We start from the raw sequence: 19,208 nt of genomic DNA, 5'->3' as shown, positions 1-19,208 counted from the left end.
GGATGTCATTTTTACATCATTATTTGATGACACTGCATCGTGTTTAAAATACTTAGCTGCTAGCATTTAAGATGAATCAATGTACGACCTAATTTGGAGAAGAATTTGATTCTGTCTTGATTTACTCAGGTGTTTTGTGTTTGTGGAAGGTTTCTGAAAGCAGAAAAATCCACTTGACCAGTATGTGAATGAATCTGGAGAAACATCTACCAGGAAGTAACTCAACCCCCCTACCTTCAAGAAAAGCAAAACAAATGTTGAAACAGAAGGTCTTTTAAAGTGATTTCATCCACAATGCTTCTGCTTGCTTATTGGGGTGCTGTAGAACTCTGTTTTCCTCCAGCCTACAGGTGGCTGCTTCTTCCCTGATTTGTGCATTGCTTAGGCTGCCAGGTCATAAGTATCTTGCTTAAGTGTGGTGCCTTATCACTCCCTTATCTTCAATTACTAATAACTCTTAGCACCTTGGTGTGAACAGTCTTTCCCCAACACATATGTATGGTGTTTAGCTATCAAATAAACTCAGCAAATCCCCTCCCCTTCTCTCTTCATGCTTTCCCTTTCATGCAATGAGGAAGGTGGGGCATGGATAAGCCGTTTGTTCCTCAGCAGGTGCCTCTTAAAGTTTGCAGAGGTACTTTGTGAGTCACTGCCAGCTGCTGCCTCTAACAGTGAAGTGGTATCTGTACTGACTTGTATGCAGCTGGGAGCAGGATGGGATCATACTGGAGTGTTCATGAGGTAAGAGTGCACAAATTCATCCCAGATGGCATGAAGTGGGTTTGTGACTGGGATTCCAGTGCCTAGAAGAGGACTTGGGACCTGTTGGTCTAAATTCATGTGTGTATTTACTTATTAACTTCAGGATTGGTGATAGCTTTGTTGATATTGGCTGCCCTGTGGAAGTACTTTTGGTAGTGGAGGGAAGTTCAGCCACAGGGCATAATGTACTTGGACGATGGGAAGCAGTCTGAGGTACCTAACAACAGCTTGCTGTGGATTTGAGCAGAAACAGTGGTTTGATGCAATCATTATGTAAGCTCAGATCCTTCCATAACACAACATCTACCAGCTGTGAGTATAGCCATATGCCTTGGCCAGCTATTTGTGTTAGCAGCCACCTGCTAGTGGTGTATGCAGGAAGGTCACTGACTGAAGACAACGATTATTTGTAGAGACAAAGGTGGTTATAATTTGTTATTTGCACATGACTGGCACCCAAGCAAATATCGATCTGCCTTAGCTCACAGTAGTTGAAAATGGTTTTTGTTATTACATTTTTTTTGTTAAGACATAACCAGGAGGAAAAGCCTTAAAACTGCCTTTTGGGCTCTAGGGAGTCAATGTACTCTGTCCTCTTCTCTGCTCTGAAATTAATCTGTTGTTTGAGAATGAGTTATTTAATCATTGAGTCTCTAGGGATTAAGAACTAAACCCCATAAATGTCTACTAACTAAACAGGGTAAAGAAACACTGCAGATCTTTTTGAGAGGAGAATGAACTGAATCTGGCAATAATCATTATGTGAAAAGTATGTGTACAAAGCAAGAAGTGGAACTGTCCTCTCTATTCTTCCCTTTGCCCTTAACCATTGAAATAGCCACATAACAAAAGCTAGAGGCTTTTTAGTGACTGCAGGTCAGGAGAATTATGCTATCAAGAAACTGAATTCAAAAGAAGACATTAAAACATGCCCTTATGTTTTGGAGTGAGACATAAAATATGGACCAAAGGTCAGTTTATGATAATTCAAGAGTGATAAGGGAGTTTGCACCCAACTTCTTAGCTGGGTCAGTTTCTAACTATAAAACAAAGAAGAATGACATAACCCCCCTAAGGGGATTTAATGGAGTCATTTTACTGACAGAAAGCGAGAGAGGGATTAGGTAATAACTTCCAGTGAAGCAACAGCTGAAGTTTCAGGTATTAAAATCTGCAAGAATTAATACTTTGAGTTGTGCCTAGTTTGTCTTTCATCTGTGCTTGACACTTCAGCTAATGATCCTTTTTGTAAATACCCAGTATCCAATTTGGGTAGGGAAATTTGATTAACATCTCTGTCCAAGCTATTTATTTTTGTGCATGTTCTGCTGTGTTTGTGCTGGTGGTGCCATACTTGAATTGTTTTATTTTCTTCTGGGATCATGTTGCTTTTCAACATAGCTAGGAAGTTAACATCTACAGCATTGTGGTTACACCTTCGTTTCTCTTTCCCAGCAGTTCTTTCTATCCCCTCGATTGTCCTTTTCCTGACCACAGTAGTTGAGCACCTCACAGTCTTTCGTGCATTTGCTTCTCATCACTTGTGGGAAATGTTTCTGAAAAGGATTTTAAATGGGAAGTTGGATTTTTTTTGCTGAATAAATTTATCTGAAGAAAACACCTGCTTTCTGTGTGAAATTTCAGCTGCTCAAGGGAAAGAAACTAATTTTGTCTTTGCCTACAGCTGTTTAGCAGAAATGCTTTGCTAGCTTATTTTTCCAGCTTGTTAACCAAACTTTCTTCTAAAATAAACCACCCTGTCATATAATATAAATACTAACTTTATTTTAAACCATTTACTGTGTTATCCTTTTGGCTGCCCTTCTTTTCCCCATCAATGACATATATACACAGGAATCTTTTATCTTTTTTTGCCTCTTTTTCACTCTACATAGATATGGTTTTAAGTTTCAAAGCAGTGTAAGTAGTTCATCACCTAATCTTGCTGCCCAGCTTTTCTGCCTATTTACTTCACTCTACATAGATATAGCTTTAAGTTTCAAAGCAGTGTAAGTAGTTCATCACCTAATCTTGCTGCCCAGCTTTTCTGCCTATTTACTTCACTCTACATAGATATGGCTTTAAGTTTCAAAGCAGTGTAAGTAGTTCATCACCTAATCTTGCTGCCCAGCTTTTCTGCCTATTTACTTCACTCTACATAGATATGGCTGTAAGAGTCAAAGCACTGTAAGTAGTTCATCACTCAATTTTGCTGCCCAGCCTTGGAAATTGCAACACACATTTATGGAATGTTTTATGAAGCATAAACAGTTTAATATTAATGCAGCTAATGACTGTTATTTTTTGGCAGAGTGAAGAATGCCCATGCTGCTCACTGTCTGTGAAAATAATAGGAATGAGAAATCTGAGGAAGGCAGACCTCTGTGAGTATGACAGCCTTTCCTTGCAATCCCCAGGAGTTCAGCTCTGAAAGCAGAGGATGTAAACAAGTAGTGTAACTTGTGCCTGTGTATGAAGCATCACCATAGTTTCAAAAATAAATGCATGTTTGAATTTGGGCTATTCTTAGAATGCAGCTCTGTCTAAACAATATCTTTTTTTGTTTACAGAATGTTACTATTAGTGGAAATATAAAAGGTCTACAGTGGTGTACTGCACTGTGTTTTAACTGCTACCAGAGTCAGTTCTGTTGAACCAAGTCAGCTGTTAATTCTCAGTTGTGGTTTTTGAAGCACTGAGATGCAGGTTACACCTTTGCTTCTTGACAGAAATGCCAACAGTGAAGTTGTGTGGCTGCCGGAGCCTGTGGGGTAACATGGGATCTTTGCTAGTATCTTCTGTACCTCTCTGGTTTTTGCAAACAACAGAAAGACTCACAGGCACCTTGGAACTTCTGTTTGCCTGGAACAAAACAAACAAAAAAGAAAATCTTATTATCAAACTGCCTTTTTTTTTTTTTTTTTTGGTCAAATGTTTGCTGGATTGTACTTGAAGTAGCTGACTTTCAAGACAGAAGCAGTGTCATTGAAATGTTTCTGGGGAGTTGATGGAATGGAAGTGGAAGAGAGGAAATTCTCAGCAGTTATTCAAGTAGGAGAAAGTGACCTAGAGGTCAATTAAAATATTTGCCTTAAAGAGAAAGAGCAAGGTAGGGATAAAGGGAAAGGAAGTGGCCAGCAACCTTTGCATGTTAAGTAAAACCAAGTGAGCTTATCTAGAGTATTTGCCTCCATGAAGAATACTGTCCTGGCTCTTTTGCTGTTGAACCTAGCATAGGAATGTTGCCTTTTCCTGATAGCAGCACATCTTCAGAGAAGAATAAAGGATGTTTTGGTTCTCTCTTTCTCATTTTGATCTTGGATGAGCAGTTTTCTGACATAAATGGTACCAGCCCAAGTGAATGCCTAAATTGGACTGATAGCCAACGGCACGTAGATAGCCACTTATAGAGCTAGTAAGCAAATATCCTCCTTTGGTCTCAAAATCAGGGATATTTCTTCCCTTCTTACCATTGTAAAGGTTGTCACTCCCAAATGTTATTAATTCTTAAGGATCCCAGAACTTTTGGAAATCTGAAGTTATTTATCTTAGTTTTTTATCTTGTGTTGATCTTTATCCTGTATCTTTATGTTGAGCAGATATTTGGCTGGCTGTTGGCAGGTATGAAACTATGAAGAGGAAGGTGTCCACTGGCTAGGGCCAGAAGAAGCAGCTCCAGATGCCAGGGTTGATTTTCTTTATTGTGCAATACAGCACCACATTTTGTTATCCCTCTGAGAATCAGAAGCAAGTTAACTGTGGCACAGGCAAGGGCCAGTGACATTTTGTGTGCACTGTACCTGTATGCTCTCTGGAAGCTCTCAGTTGTGTTAGTGGATCACATGTGCCGTGTGGTACATATCACAAGAAATGGGACTGTGTTCAAAAGCATTAAATTGAGTTAGAAAACCACTGTGAGACTATAGTAGGAACCTTTACATGGTGGCCCTTCCATTCTTGAGAAAAATACTGTGCAGCGAGACTTTAACCTAAACAATGAGAGAGATCCTCAGAGGAAGATGTCCAAAGTCATCCATTAAAAAACGGCCACAGAAGAGAGAGCTGTCGGCATATACAGCTGTAGTGGTTTGGGTGTTCTCTGCCCCCCCACTCTTTGGAAGTCACCCAGACTAGACTCAGCTGGCTCTGGAAATTTGAATGAAGCTTGTTATTTACAGCTTAGCAAAATATACAAGCAGGTATTTACAGGATATACAGTTATATACAGAAATATACAAGGTAAAAGGTAATACAGAAACACAACTCCCCTCCCAGAAACCTGAGTCCCCAGGAGGGGCTCTCAACTGCCCTTCAACCTTCCCACTACCCCTCTCAACCTTACCCCAGTCCCAAGGAAGAATGGAGGTTCAGCCAGGGGGTTAGGAAGCAAAGTGGATTAACCAGAGAGATGGCAGAGAGGCTAGAGAGAGAAATGCAGCCCAGAGCTCCGAAGTATAAGTGCCTTATTTATGTTTGGATTCTTGTTCTTATACCTCTCAGCTAGCCTATGAGTGAAGTAGACATCACCCTTGTTTGTCTTTCACAGCCTGTAATCTAATTCTTCTCACCAAAACATTCTAGCTAGCTTCAAATTAGCACAACAGCAAAGTTCATAGTGGTTTAGACTGAAGTGCATTTATGAGCAGTGAGACAAGTACAGACTTGAAAATGAATTGAGGCATCCTAATCTATGTATTGCATTGCAGAGGAATACAGTTGCTTGAATGTGGCAAAGATGATTGAAGAAGAAAACAAGGATAATTAGTTACATCTACATGAAAGTAAATATCTACTGACATACAGGTTTTTGCTCCAAAGTGACTTTTTGGTCTTAATGTATTTATTCAAAGAGTTGCAAGCATTTGCAGTACATTGAATCAAAAGATACTTTAAGAAAAGAATGTATTTATTCAAAGAGTTGCAAGCCTTTGCAGTATACTGACTCAAAAGATACCTTAAGAAAAGAATTTATGTCCCACTCACATTTATTTGTTTTAATCACTATTTCTGTACAACTTCAATTTGTTGAGAGAGGCAGAGACAAGGAAAGAGAATTGTAAGATGGCACAGAGGTAATTCAAAATGCAAAGAGCCACTGGTGCTTTGCAGGGGTCAGTGTCTGATTAAACCAAGCTGTGGTGTTTGGAAGGCTGCCTGGCAAAGATGAGTACACTTTGCTGTTGTTCAGCTATGGCACTGTGCAGCTACGAACATCTTCCTTGGCAGAGCGACTGCTACCCACAAACCACAGTGCTCCTGCCTTAGATCTTGCACATGTCAGATAATATATAGGCTTGGATTTTTATAGCAGGATAGCTGTGGCAATTACCTATAATCGTGATCTCCTGACATTTTGCCTTTGTGCCAGACAAAAGGTTGTATTTGTACATGGTGTGAGCATAGCAAGAAGCATTAGGCTGTTACTGTGTATTGAAGCCTGGTAGGAATAAGGCTTACTCATCTATCAGAATGGTTTGCTTCCTTGTAGGGAAAACATCAGGTCCTGTTCAGAATGTAGCTCTTTAAGGAGGTCTATGTATACATACATTGTTAATGGAATACTTATGGACATTTGGAAGTTTTTAAGGGCAGACTGGATGTGGCTCAGAGCAACCTGATCTAGTGTGAGGTGTCCTTGGCCATAGCAGGGGGGCTGGAGCTAGATGATCTTTGAGGTCCTTTCCAGCCCTGATAGTTCTATGATTTCTGTTTTTCTCTTTTTTTGTCTTGCATGGGCAACAGAAATACCTACTTGAGAAAAGCTAAACTTTTCCAGGCTGACCTGAAAAGCCTTTCCTGTCTATCAGTTAGGGTCAACTCTTCCACAAAGACAACTGACCCCTTGTATTTGTAATGAAAATGGCAGAAACCTTATTGTGAACAGTTAAATGACAACAACTCTCTCTTGCTCTAAAACTATGAAAGCTTTGTGGCTTTCCAGACCTTTATAAATACGCCCATAATTTCTACAAACTGTGGATTCACTGCCTGGATGGTGCTATTTCTCTGCAACTGTATAGGATGGTGTGGGAAAATTTTGAATAGAATTATGTTTTAGAGAGAATTGCTCATGGTCTGAACATTGATTATCCATCAGGGCTACTGAAATAGGGAGTTGTTGGCAGCAGGAGAAGGAGTCAGAAGCTGAGGTGTCCAGGCTCTCCATAATCCCTGCATGGGAGTAGAGTAGTTAGTGTTCTGAATCAGACCAAAGGTCTCTCTCCTGCCCCATATTTGAGAGTGGTGAAAGGCACCACTGGGTGGGGGGAAGTACGAGAGAAGAGTGTAAGTATATAGCCTGCTTTGCAGGATGTGCTCTCCCAGACTTTGGTCAAGAACTAGTAAATTTCCAGGCAAAACACATTTTTTTTCTATGAATGTAGCAGCATCTCCAGTTTGCTCTTGAACCTACCTCTCTTATCAACAACAGTCTTTGTCCAGATCTTGGTTTCCATGTCACAAAAGTCTTTGCTGTAATCCCAATGTCTTATCCTTGTAGTGGCAGAAATCAGTTTTGCCTTCACTGCTGAAAGGCTTTAAACTTTTTCTGCCATTCAATGATTTCCCTGCCAGCTTCTCAGAAGGCTTCCCATGTGTGGGAAGAGATTCGTTGTTGCAATAGTCTTGTTTTCCAAGGGCTGGTCCACCAGCCAAGACCACTGGAAGAGGGCATAGCTTTCATCTTCAAGTACATCCCTCTCATTTACTCATAGAAGGCTTGAAGGCCCCTTGAAGCCACCTGTTATTCAAGGGTCTGTATTTTCACCATTTAAGCATGGGGGTGTTTCTTTCTGGGGAGACTTCTCTGCTGGTCAGGTACCACTGAATTTCATCCCTTGTGTGCAAATTATAACAAAAATTAGACCTGTGCTGTGTACATTTTCCCAAGTAGATCTTGTTTTCCACATGGCAGTGTGTCAGCCTTTGCTGTGCATGGTCCCATGGGAGCACACCCAGCGCTTGCTGCTCCCAGAGGCTGTCCCTGCAGTCAGTGCAGGTCACAAGCTGCCTTGCACAGCTGGCAAAGCTGGTTTAGCGTGGCCCTGTTCTCGGTGGCAGCGTTCACTGATCTTCCAGGAGGGAAAATAAATCCCTTCTACACTGCATGTCTGATGCCTATGGCAGAGGAATCTGTTTGTTTCATAGGCTACAAGTGAGGTATAAAGTAACGTCTTCTACACATATGTATATCACAGAAATATCCCCTTCAGGAGGCAAAAAATATCTTTAAAAAATTTGGCTTACCCTACCTTGTATTTAGCAAAGTCTGAGGCTCCAGAAAGTTTTCCCTGGAATGGCCTATAGCTAGTCTTTTTTTTTTTTTTTTCATTTAATATGACAAGCTGATCTCAGTCAGCATGCCATTGGATAAAACCTTAGGCTTGTGTTTAACTCTCTTGTTGAATCTGGTCCTTAGTAAACAGAAGCCTTGTTGCTATGTAAGTTCATCATCGACTCCCAATACAGTGCCCCTTGATTTTAAAAGCTGGAAAGCAATATCACTGATGCTTTCCCTCTTATCACCTAAATCTTGTGGAATACCATCACCACCATGGAATCACTTCCATTGCCACCTTCACCAAAGGAAGTGACTGTATGTGAAAGGACTGACTGAAGGCAAGCAGAGTGCTGTACATACTACTTTTTACCTTTATCTCTGAGTAGCACTGGCATGAGGGCTGAGCAGAACAAATGGCACACCCAGTTACAGTATCACAGTATCAACAAGGTTGGAAAAGACCTCACAGATCATCAAGTCCAACCCTTTACCACAGAGCTCAAGGCTAGACCATGGCACCAAGTGCCACGTCCAACCTTGCCTTGAACAGCTCCAGGGACGGCAACTCCACCACCTCCCCGGGCAGCCCATTCCAGTGTCCAATGACTCTCTCAGTGAAGAACTTTCTCCTCACCTCAAGCCTAAATTTCCCCTGGCGCAGCCTGAGGCTGTGTCCTCCCGTTCTGGTGCTGGCCACCTGAGAGAAGAGAGCAACCTCCCCCTGGCCACAACCACCCCTCAGGTAGTTGTAGACAGCAATAAGGTCACCCCTGAGCCTCCTCTTCTCCAGGCTAAACAATCCCAGCTCCCTCAGCCTCTCCTCATAGGGCTGTGCTCGAGGCCTCTCACCAGCCTCGTTGCCCTTCTCTGGACACGCTCAAGCATTTCAATGTCCCTCCTAAACTGGGGGGCCCAGAACTGAACACAGTACTCAAGGTGTGGTCTAAGCAATGCAGAGTACAGGGGCAGAATGACCTCCCTGCTCCTGCTGACCACACCATTCCTGATGCAGGCCAGGATGCCACTGTCGCTCTTGGCCACCTGGGCACACTGCTGGCTCAAGTTCAGGCGGGTATCAATCAGTTCATGGTAACATTGCTTCCCTGTCAAAATGACTGTGGTTGGTGACCTTCACCACACTTGAGAGAAATCCTGTGGTAAACAGCATTGGTGTCTCTTCTGGGCATTTTGTCTAAGCCCCTCATGCTGCTGCTTGCTCAGACAAGCTGTCTTTGTTTTAATGGAGATGAATCCTAGAATCAGCTCGAGGTGAGTGCTTGGCAGTAGAAATCTGCACAGGGACACAGGACTGGTTATGTGGATAGATGCCAAGTTGCAACAAGGCCTGTAAACAAGCATTTCCTAACTGGTTAAGAAATTGAGATGAACAGGTATAAAAGCAAATGTTAATTACTAGAAGCTCCTCCCTGTGATATCATAACCTGAAGTGGGGCTTCTCTTACCGTAATTGCAAGCTGATCAGAGTGATATCTGTTTGTATAACCAGAAAGCTACCTTCCAAAATGGAGCTTAGGTCCTGACTGCTGTTTGTAATGACATAGTCATCACTACAGTTAATAATTTGAATGTATAATCTCAGTGAGGATTATGTGAATCATCTTTGCAGCTGCAGTTCTTCACAACTGGGGATCCTTTCTATTCAATCTTTATTTTAGTTTCATCTACTCATGCTATCCAAGTCTAATTCCACCCTTCCTCACTTCACTGTTATCATCTAAACACATGCAAAAGTCCCCTCAGGTTATCTATTTAGTATTCTCTAGTCTAAAAGATCATTTCCACATTTCCCCCTTTCTCAGGTCCTTGATGGCCATGATGAAGTGTAATACACAGAGCATGGTTTATGTTGTGTTGTATGCAGTTGTATTGCATACATGGTAAAAAGTGTGAGGACAAAAAGCCTCCTCTGCCTTGAAATCAGTGTAAGCAAGCTGCCACTAAAATGGACAAGGAGCTTATTAATATGTTACTTGCTTAGAGTTTTTGGTCAAGGCACCTCCTTACAACTATGGAAAACGTTGCCTCTCTACTGCTAGGTATCAATGGATTCTTCATCCTGTGGCTGTGCTGGCTTTTGTGTGCTAGTACAGAAAACTGCTTTGAAAGTTAAAGGCATTGAGTGTGATGTTCCCCTTAACTTCATTCAGATTCTTGGTGCAACCTTGGAGAAGATGAATTTGCTCAAAACCTTTGTTTGTCGTCTTTAAAGTACAAACCTCAGTAAAGACATTGAGAGCTTCACAGGGGCATTATGAGGATGAACTAATTGTGGACTGAAGGGCTGGTAAAAAGTGTAAACAGCCTTAGGTAGATGCTAGGCTCAACTCTGTCTCAAAGACAACGATGAGAGCAACTACCATGCTCTAATATGGTACCAGCCCCGGAGTGGTCTTTGAAACCTTTTGCGATAGTACGGCATGTTCCTAACAGATTTGATTATTCTCTTGTTTAGAGGAGGCTTCCAGCTAACCAGTGATTGAAAAAGATTCTGAAGTGTTTAATATTCCTTTAAAATGCCAAATCCTGTTTTTAAACAGGTTTGAAAAGGGTGGAGGCAATGGAAATAAACATGGGAGAAACTTGGGTGGAGAGAAGAAGCTGGAATGAATAGGTGACAATGGTAGCAACGTAGAACCACACAGTGCCTTGAGAGGACGCAGATCTGTGCAGTGATTCACCTCTCCTCCACCATTTGGCTTGTTGATTTAAAAGGCAGTGGGAGACTGCTTGGGATTGAACTTCCTAATTTGCACTCAGAAAGTTCCAGCAGACCCAGATAGATATTTTTGCAAGAGCTGAGACATGTTTCATGAAACGATGTGGTAATGAACAGCACAGATAGTACAAGATTAGCATGCATTTCCTTCCCATTCTGTGTAAGCATCTTCAGCTCTCAGCAGCTGTGTGCTTTGACTTCTGAAGAGGCTTTCTATATTTACAAATTTGCTTGGGCTGAGCTGTGTAACACTTGCTTATTGCTTAGGAAAGTAGGATTGCCTTTTCCCACGCTTACAGCCTCCAACACCTTCTTAAAAGTTATTGTGCCTTGGTGTTTTTGATCATCCTTGATAAGAATCATAATTTACTCTTGACAGTTGCTTAACTATGTGTGGACTTTAAGACCAAGGTATACCTCACTTGACACTGAACACTAACCACAAATTGAATATGAGCAGATTTGTGTTCACAGTAATATTTGATGTTATTTGGACATTCAAAGAAGTTCATAAACAAAACAAAGATTCTTAAAGACATTTACTTATTGTAGAAGTTGCTTCAGGATTTTTGAGGTATTCTTTTGATGAAAAGAAGGTACAACTTCTTGTCTTTGGTATTTTACTTTGAAAAAGACATTTGAGTGCATTTCTGTTTATTGATTTCCAGTAGATTTTCTTATACCGTGTTATAAACCTTGCAGAATTTGTGCTAGTTTTGTCCTGGTTTCATCATGATCAAGTGTGGTCACCAAATCACTTTCCAATCTTTGTCAGCACTCCTGGATAATCAAGGAAGCCCAGAGAACTGGAAATTGGCAAATGTGATGCCCACCTGCAAGAAGGGCTGAAAGGGCTGAAAGGAGGATTAGGGAACTAGACACCTGTCAGTTTGGCCTTGGTGATGGGGAGGGTCATGGAGTGCCCTTATGCAGCATGTGCAGGGCAACGAGATGATGAGGCCCAGGTGATCAGCATGGGTTCATGAAGGGCAGGTTCTGCTTGCCAGCACTGTTTAACACCTCTGTCAGGGGTATGGATAGAGGAAGGGAGTGCACCCTCAGCAAGCTTGTAGACAGCACCAAGCTGTGTGGCACAGTCAACTTGCTAGAGGGAAGGGATCCATCCAGAGGGACCTGGACAGGCTGCAGAGGTGGGCACAGGCCAATTTCATGACATTCAACAAGGCCAAGTGTAAGGTCCTGTACCTGGGTCAGCACAATCCCAAGCACAAATCCAGGCTGCGTGGTGAATGGCTGGAGAGCAGCCCTGAGGAAAAGGACCTGGGGGTCCAGGCTGATGAAAAACTCAATATGAGCCAGCAGTGTGCAGCCCAGACAGCAACTGTGTCCTGGGCTTCATCAAGAGAAGTGAGGCCAGCTTCTGGCCACAGGGCAAGGAAGGGGATTCTCCCCCTTTGCTCTCTTCAGACCCCAGCTGGAGTACTGTGCACAATTCTGGAGCCTCAGACACAAGAAGGACATTGAACTGCTGGAGTGAATCCAGAGGAGGGCCATGAAGATGATCATAGGGTTGGAGCAGCTCTGTTATGAGGACAGGCTACTAAAGTTGGGGCTGTTCTGCCTGGAGAAGAGAAGGCTTTGAGGAGGCTTTATAGTAGCCTTCCAGTATCTGAAGGGGCCTACAGGAGGGCTTGGGAGGGACCATTTACAAGATCTTGTAATGACAGGATGGGAAGTAATGGGTTTAAACTGGAAAAGGGGAGATTTAAACTAGATGTTAGGAAGAAGTTCTTTACAGTGAGGGTGGTGAGACACTGGCATATGTTGCCCGGGAAGGTTGTGGCTGCTGCCTCCCAGGAGATGTTCAAGGCCAGGTTGGATGAGGTCTTGAGTGACCTGTTCTTGACTGTTTAGTTTGGAGAGAAGGTAGGTGACCTTATCACTCTTTACAGCTATCTAAAAGGAATTTGTAGCAAAGTGGGTGTTGGTATCTTCTGGCTAGTAACATGTGATAAAATGTGATAAATTGGATTTTAGAAGAAAATTCTTCACTGAAAAGGTAGTAAAAAACTGGAACAGATTCCTCAGGTGGGTGCTTGAATCACTATCTCTGGAGGTGTTTAAAAGATGCATAGATATGGTTCTAAAGGACACGGTTTAACTCCAGACTTGGTGCAGTTAGATAATGGTTGGGCTTGATCTGAGCACAGATGCACAAAGCAAAATATGTCTTTGCTTAGGAGGTATGTGAGTTATGGGCATCAAACAAAATGATTCCAGATTCTAAGATAGCAGGACATGTAGTTCACCCAGATATGCATTAAGCAGCATGTCTGATGCCTGTCATCAGTATTCCACTCTTTCACATACCCCCTAAGCAGAGACCTCTTTTACTTTATGCACCTGTACTCTCTCACTGTTCTTTTACACACATCTATATCAGTGGTGCTGAGGCAAGCTGTAATCTAAATGCATAATGTGATAAGGGCTATACTATGTCCTAGGCCTTGTGAAGGTTTATTGTGAATGCTCAGAGCAGTGTCAGGGAAAGTTTTACCCACAGGAAAGATCACAGGGCTTGAGGACCTTTATCAGTGATCTCCAGAGAGGAGCTTCAGGCAAACTTTTAGCTGATTTGAGGACGTGGAGGAGTTTGTAGATAAGGGCCAAGAACCCAGGTGTGATTTGTTATTACCTGGGAAACCAATTGTTTAACGTGCCTGTGATAGCCCACGTTGCTGAAAAGCCACATGACGGTGTCCACATGAGGCTATGGCTTTTCTCTTGGACACTTTGTATGACTGTGTCCTCAATGGGGGCCAGTGATGCAGTCCTTCAGAAGTAGCCAGGGAAGTTAAAAGTAAGATTCACTGACAAATGTTGCTGCTGGTGGCTGCGTTGTACATATGAATATTTCTGAATGCCTGCATGGCAAAGGTATTAATCATTTTCCATTGGTTCAGGACAATCTTGATGATCTCCTTTTAAAGGATTCTATTCCAGTTCAACAGTGAAAACTAGACAACAAGGGTCTTAGGTATAAATATTCCTTGTTAGTCAGATATATCAATTCTTAATGCTTTAATTCATTCTTTCACAGGAAAGTTGTAGACTACATTTGAAAGTCTGGGAGGACTCCAGCCAGAAGATGAGCTCACTTAATTTCACTGTGAAAATAGGATTAGTTGTAGTTTTCTGGTAAAAGATAGTCTGGAGGCTATGTGTTAACCTGTAGCTTCCTCCGGTGTGAAAGAAACTGCTGGTGACACTTTTGTAGAGAAGATGTGTAAAATGTGAAGAGGAGGCTGCCAGGAGCAGAGTGCATGTTTGTAACACATCCAAGTCAGAGAATTTATGTCAAGATGAGCTGTTGCTGCAATCCAAGCTTCTAATCCAGGCTGAATGAGCTCTCCTTAACAAATAAACCCAAATAACAAAACTGTAATCTTTACCTCTGCGTTGTGCCCTGTAGGCACAAAATTTAATTCACAAAATGACATTTACAGACTCGAGGCTGTTTCCTCTGCCAAAAGAGAGCACGTATAAGGATGCCACACACATCCTGCAAGAGCAGCTACACATACCCAAAGTGCCACTCAGGAAATACCATTTATCCCCTGTTGCTTCATGGAAAAGTTTGAATGGGTGGGAGAAGTTGTAACACAGCTTTCTGTGGGCTTCTTTGCATTGCACTGTGTTGCTTCCATTTGACAGCACATGGAGGCTCTAGGTATAGATTCAGGCCTTGTTACTTGGAGAATGTAGTCTTCAGAGAGAAAAGATGGCAACTTTCCCAATGAAATTACAGTTTTAATTTATACGTGTCAAAGAAGATTTGGAGGTGTTTTGAAGGCAGTGCCCAGATATCTGGGAACCAGTCTCTTGGGCTGGTGTACAATATAAGGATGTCCTATCACTTCCTTCCCAGACAGTCAAGCTGGCAGAGAGACCGGTTAGTTGGTTTCCATGGAATATAATTGACGTGACATGATTATCCTGTTTATTGCCTTCCAGCATAAACACGGGAATCATGTGGCAGCAATTCTGGGTGACACCTTTTAAGTTCACCTGGGCTGGCCATCTTTTCCTGAAGCAGGATCAAGTTTACCTTATCTGTCACTCTTCAATACATGTCTGGGTATCAATGCCCTCTGAAATTAGCTGCCTAGATGATTTATAAAATCTCTAGAGTTAACTCTCTTAGAGCTGGATCAATTTTCTTAGTCTTTGTTTATTTTCTTCTGGTCACACAAAGACACAGACCATTTGCCACCTTGGACATTAACAGAACTGACCATGTTATTTAGCAGTCTTTTTTGTTGTTGTTTTGTAGCCAGGTGGGGGGTGGCCTCTTCTCCCAGGCAACCAGCAATAGAACAAGGGGACACAGTCTCAAGTTGTGCCAGGGTAGGTATAGGCTGGATGTTAGGAAGAAGTTCTTCACAGAGAGAGTGATTCCCCATTGGAATGGGCTGCCCAGGGAGGTGGTGGAGGCACCGTCCCTGGGGGTCTTCAAGAAAAGCCTGGATGAGGCACTTAGTGCCATGGTCTAGTTGACTGGCTAGGGCTGGGTGCTAGGTTGGCCTGGATGATCTTGGAGGTCTCTTCCAACCTGGTTGATTCTATGATTCTATGATTCAGCCCTTTCTTACAGGCCAGGCTGTCCAAGTCAATTCTATTCAGTATGGACATGCTTAATTTTAGTTGCTGATTAAAACTTTTTACAGTGGAAGGAAGAAGAGAGTGGAATAGAACTACAGCATGAAAGATACTGAACACTCCCTTGTCTCTGTCCAGGGCTGGGATTGCATGTAAAGATCTCAGTGCCGAATCTTGTCACCTGCACTTACATTTAACATTGTGCATTTGGGATCTGGTCCAACATCTATGTAAATCTGTGTTTTATACATATGTGTATAGGGTTAACACTCCTGGGGGAGTGACCCTGAACCTGACCCTAGGGTCACTCCCCCAGGAGTGTTAACCCTATACAATATGTTATCATATAAGTCCTGCAAAATTATAGTTTGGGGGCATAAGTTGCTCTTCTTTATGCAGTGGCCTAGCAGTAATTTCTTGTTTTCAGATTCAGCTATCTCTGTCTATCTGCATGCTTGTTTTACACTGAGATTGAGGCCTTCCTGGTTGCTAACTGAGATGGTGCTACATGTGGATCATCAAGTGTTGGGGCTTTGTTTGAATTCTTATCTTAATAAGATGTATGGACAGCCCTGCTAAAGACTGGAATACCTTCTGAAGTTGGCTATAGCTCTGTTGTGTTTAGATGATGAAGAACAAAACAACTACTACAGCTCCGTCTAGATACAATTATAAGTGACAAGTCTAGTGATTTATTTGATACCCTGAAAATACTGACTTTTCTGCCCTCTAAGTTGGGGTTCATGGCTAGTATGTGCAGCCCACAGGTATCCCAGACCATAAATTAACAGATTTGCTGAAACATACATTATTAGTAGTCCATAATTGCCAGATATACTTGCTAAACAAACAAGAATTCTCTTATCTGCTTCTGTGGTATTAGTAACTATGCAAAGCTAGTATTGTCTTTTTCAAATGTTAAAATTCAATGGGAAAATTGTGGAAAAGCTTGTTGGGGGGTGAGCTAAAGAATTTTTTAATCACTTCTACTGGGAAATAGCTATCTACAGGTACGTTGCACAGATTCTGCATTTTAAAGTAGCAGTAATCAATCTAAAAATATCCTCATATTACTTACAAGAACTGTAGACATCTGCTTTTCTCATGTTAATTTCTTCCCTGTTATGTACATTAAAGGGGAAACTATCAAATGCATGCAGGAAAACTGGAAGAGGTTTCATGTTCAGACAGTATCTATCTGAAGACTTGAAAGATAAATCATAACATAACCTGGTTGTGCAAATTTCTTTGCGCAACACCTATTTGTTACCACAACTTTAAAAAGAAAGTGTGGAACAGGAACCAAGAGGCTGGTACAGAAAGAATAAGGTAATTAGTGATAAGGCAGCCTCTTCTTGTGGATTATGTAGAAATATTAATAACAGTAGCTGTTTCTGATACAATGCTTTTTAATCATGGGATGTCAAAGCAGATTACAAAAGAGGGAAGGATTGTTATCACTGCTTTATTGACAGTGATAATGCAGATAGAGAAGCAAGATAAATTTAAATCGAAGCAATTGCTCAGAGTGACTTAGCACCTTGGAGCAGAGATGGGACAGTAGCCAACATATCATGAGACCTTTTCCAGCAGGTTTACCCACTTAGTCATGCTGCCTCTCAGCACTGTACCAAATTCCCTGTTACACCCAAATCTCACTGTTACTGTCATTACAAAACAAGTTCTTAGAGGTGGAAACAATAGAGACAGCTATAGTTGCCCAGCAGACCAAGTAAATGTCAGTTGCCAAAAAATAGGTGCAAAGAGCCTGCAGGACTGATAGAAGGCAGTTTTGCTCCAAATGGGACTGGCAAAAAGGGATGAACAACACTGCAGAGAGAGTAAGTCCCATTTTTCTTCACTGTATTTTCAGAGTCTCAGTTTCCTACCATAGGTTTGTAAAACATCAACTCTTCTATGCCCTTGGAAGCAGTGGTGGGTGTCTGCTCCCTGCTAAAACCCCATCATCCTCTTATCAGTGTCAGAAGCCTAACCAACGATAACCTCTATGCACATGGGATTAGCACTCTGAAGGAAAGTTAGTTGCACAGGCATAAATGTACCCAACCTGCCTCTCACCTGAAATTCTGGCAATGCCCAAGACACAACTCGCCAATTCCCTACAACAATGCCAAGCATAGCTGTTTGCCTCAGCTTGAGCCTGGTGGCAGTTTCTGGGAGCCCACCCTAAAGCAGCTTCCATGTATTATGGGGATTCAGTGCCATACTTGTAGCTAACTGTGCAGACTTGTGTTACATTAATGTCTTTCTCAGAAATCAGTGGTTTCTTTAGTATCAAGGCTCAAAGTTTCAATTAGTTTTTGCTGATTTGTTGGTGTTGAAGGGATGTGATCAGGTGCTGGGGAAGACACGTGGCTCATTACAAGGACCAGTTACAGCTGTGGTAGGGGCAGCAAACAAGAGAATGAAGATCCTTTGAATCCAGACTCTCTTTAGCTCTTCCATTCACTTTTCAAGAGTGAAGAACAAAAATAGATGTTTGTCTAAATGCTCAAGGAGTTCAGTAAGTCTTTTACCCTTTAAAAAGATTCTCTTAAAATCATGGAATTGCAGAATGCCTTAGTTTGGAAGGGACCTTACAGATCATCTACTCCACCCTCCCTGAAATAGCCAGGAAAGCCTTTCAACGTTTTTCTTCTCTCACAGAAATCTGTTGATTTGTAACAAACAGGACATACCAAGGATGGGTTTTGTTATTTTTTTCTTACCAGTTGTCATTATTGCAACAGCTTCTTTGAATCTCTACTAACGATTAGAGTTCCCACCTGCAGGAGGAAACAAATAGTAGTGAGTGCTGCTGAATACAATGATGTACAAGAAAGTAGAAACTGTATCTCTCTCTGCACAAGGCCATAAGGATATGCTCTAAGCTATTTATGGTAATTTGTTAGTTACAATATCTCTTCTCAAATACAGTGAGTCAAACTGATTGCTATGTAAGCCTGTCCTTGCCCACTGCTTCCCCTGCGACTGTCCGGACCAAAACTGTCAAGAACTGCAAAGATCCAGTTTGGAATGAAACCTTTTGCTTCAGGATCCAGAGCCAAGTAAAAGTAAGATGCAGAGTTCTTTTTTCTTTTGGGGCAGAGAGCTCATTGTGTGATTGATATGGAGGATGCTATAAAAATAAGTATGTATGAGAGATGACTAGGCTATGGATAAAGGGGATTTGCAGCAGCAAAAAAACTTTGATTTTCTGATATATAAAACATAGCCAAGGTAATTCACAAATATTCATATGCTGTTCTGTCAGTTTTCACTATTCTCCTTTCCCCCCCCCCCCTTTACCTTTAAAATGACTACTTCCCAAGAGTAAGGTGAGAATTTCAGAATGAACAGAACAGCATGAAAGACATGTATGAGATAAGTAGGGAGGTATCATTTTGTTGTACTTTTTAATCTTCCTTTGTAACTACCTGAAAAAAAACAACAAACAAACAAAAAAACCCCCAAACCCACAAAGCAGTAGTTAAAATTTGCAAAAGAAGACCAGCTGAGCTTTTACTATGATGATAATGTTAGAGCTTAAGAAGATTTACAAGTCCCACTGTCTGCTCCCTCTAAAACATATCACCAACATTAGAATCCAAAAGTCTGTGAAGATCAATGAAAGCCAAGTAAAATATCATGGCCACAGGAAGCTGCTTGAACTAGTTCTTCACAGAATAGCATTTAGGTATGGTGGGTAGGAACTTTCCCCCACACACACACTATTGAAGTTTACCAGAGTAGCTCAGATGACTTGGAAGTAAAAGGAAGCTGTATTTACAGCACAGCAAAATGCACAAG

The 19,208-nt window shown here is 41.8% G+C and overlaps 1 protein-coding gene across 3 annotated transcripts in view; it reads left to right on the top strand.

The window, feature by feature from the left end:
* The first annotated feature begins 558 nt into the window (after positions 1-558).
* LOC135176854 (cytosolic phospholipase A2 epsilon-like) overlaps positions 559-19,208 on the top strand; it is a 34,779-nt gene continuing 16,129 nt past the window's right edge. For all 3 annotated transcript variants that reach the window (XM_064146277.1, XM_064146268.1, XM_064146258.1), the window contains exons 1-3: positions 559-741; positions 3,074-3,146; positions 18,336-18,472. In XM_064146277.1, the coding sequence (XP_064002347.1) occupies positions 715-741; positions 3,074-3,146; positions 18,336-18,472 (237 nt within the window). In that variant the 5' untranslated portion in view covers positions 559-714. The remainder of the gene's footprint in view (positions 742-3,073; positions 3,147-18,335; positions 18,473-19,208) is intronic.

The sequence above is a fragment of the Pogoniulus pusillus genome, chromosome 1 (assembly GCF_015220805.1).
Source record: "Pogoniulus pusillus isolate bPogPus1 chromosome 1, bPogPus1.pri, whole genome shotgun sequence".
NCBI classification, from domain to species: Eukaryota; Metazoa; Chordata; class Aves; order Piciformes; family Lybiidae; genus Pogoniulus; species Pogoniulus pusillus.
The sequence above is the reverse complement of the archived record's forward strand: the minus strand, read 5'-3'. Positions and strand labels throughout refer to the sequence as shown.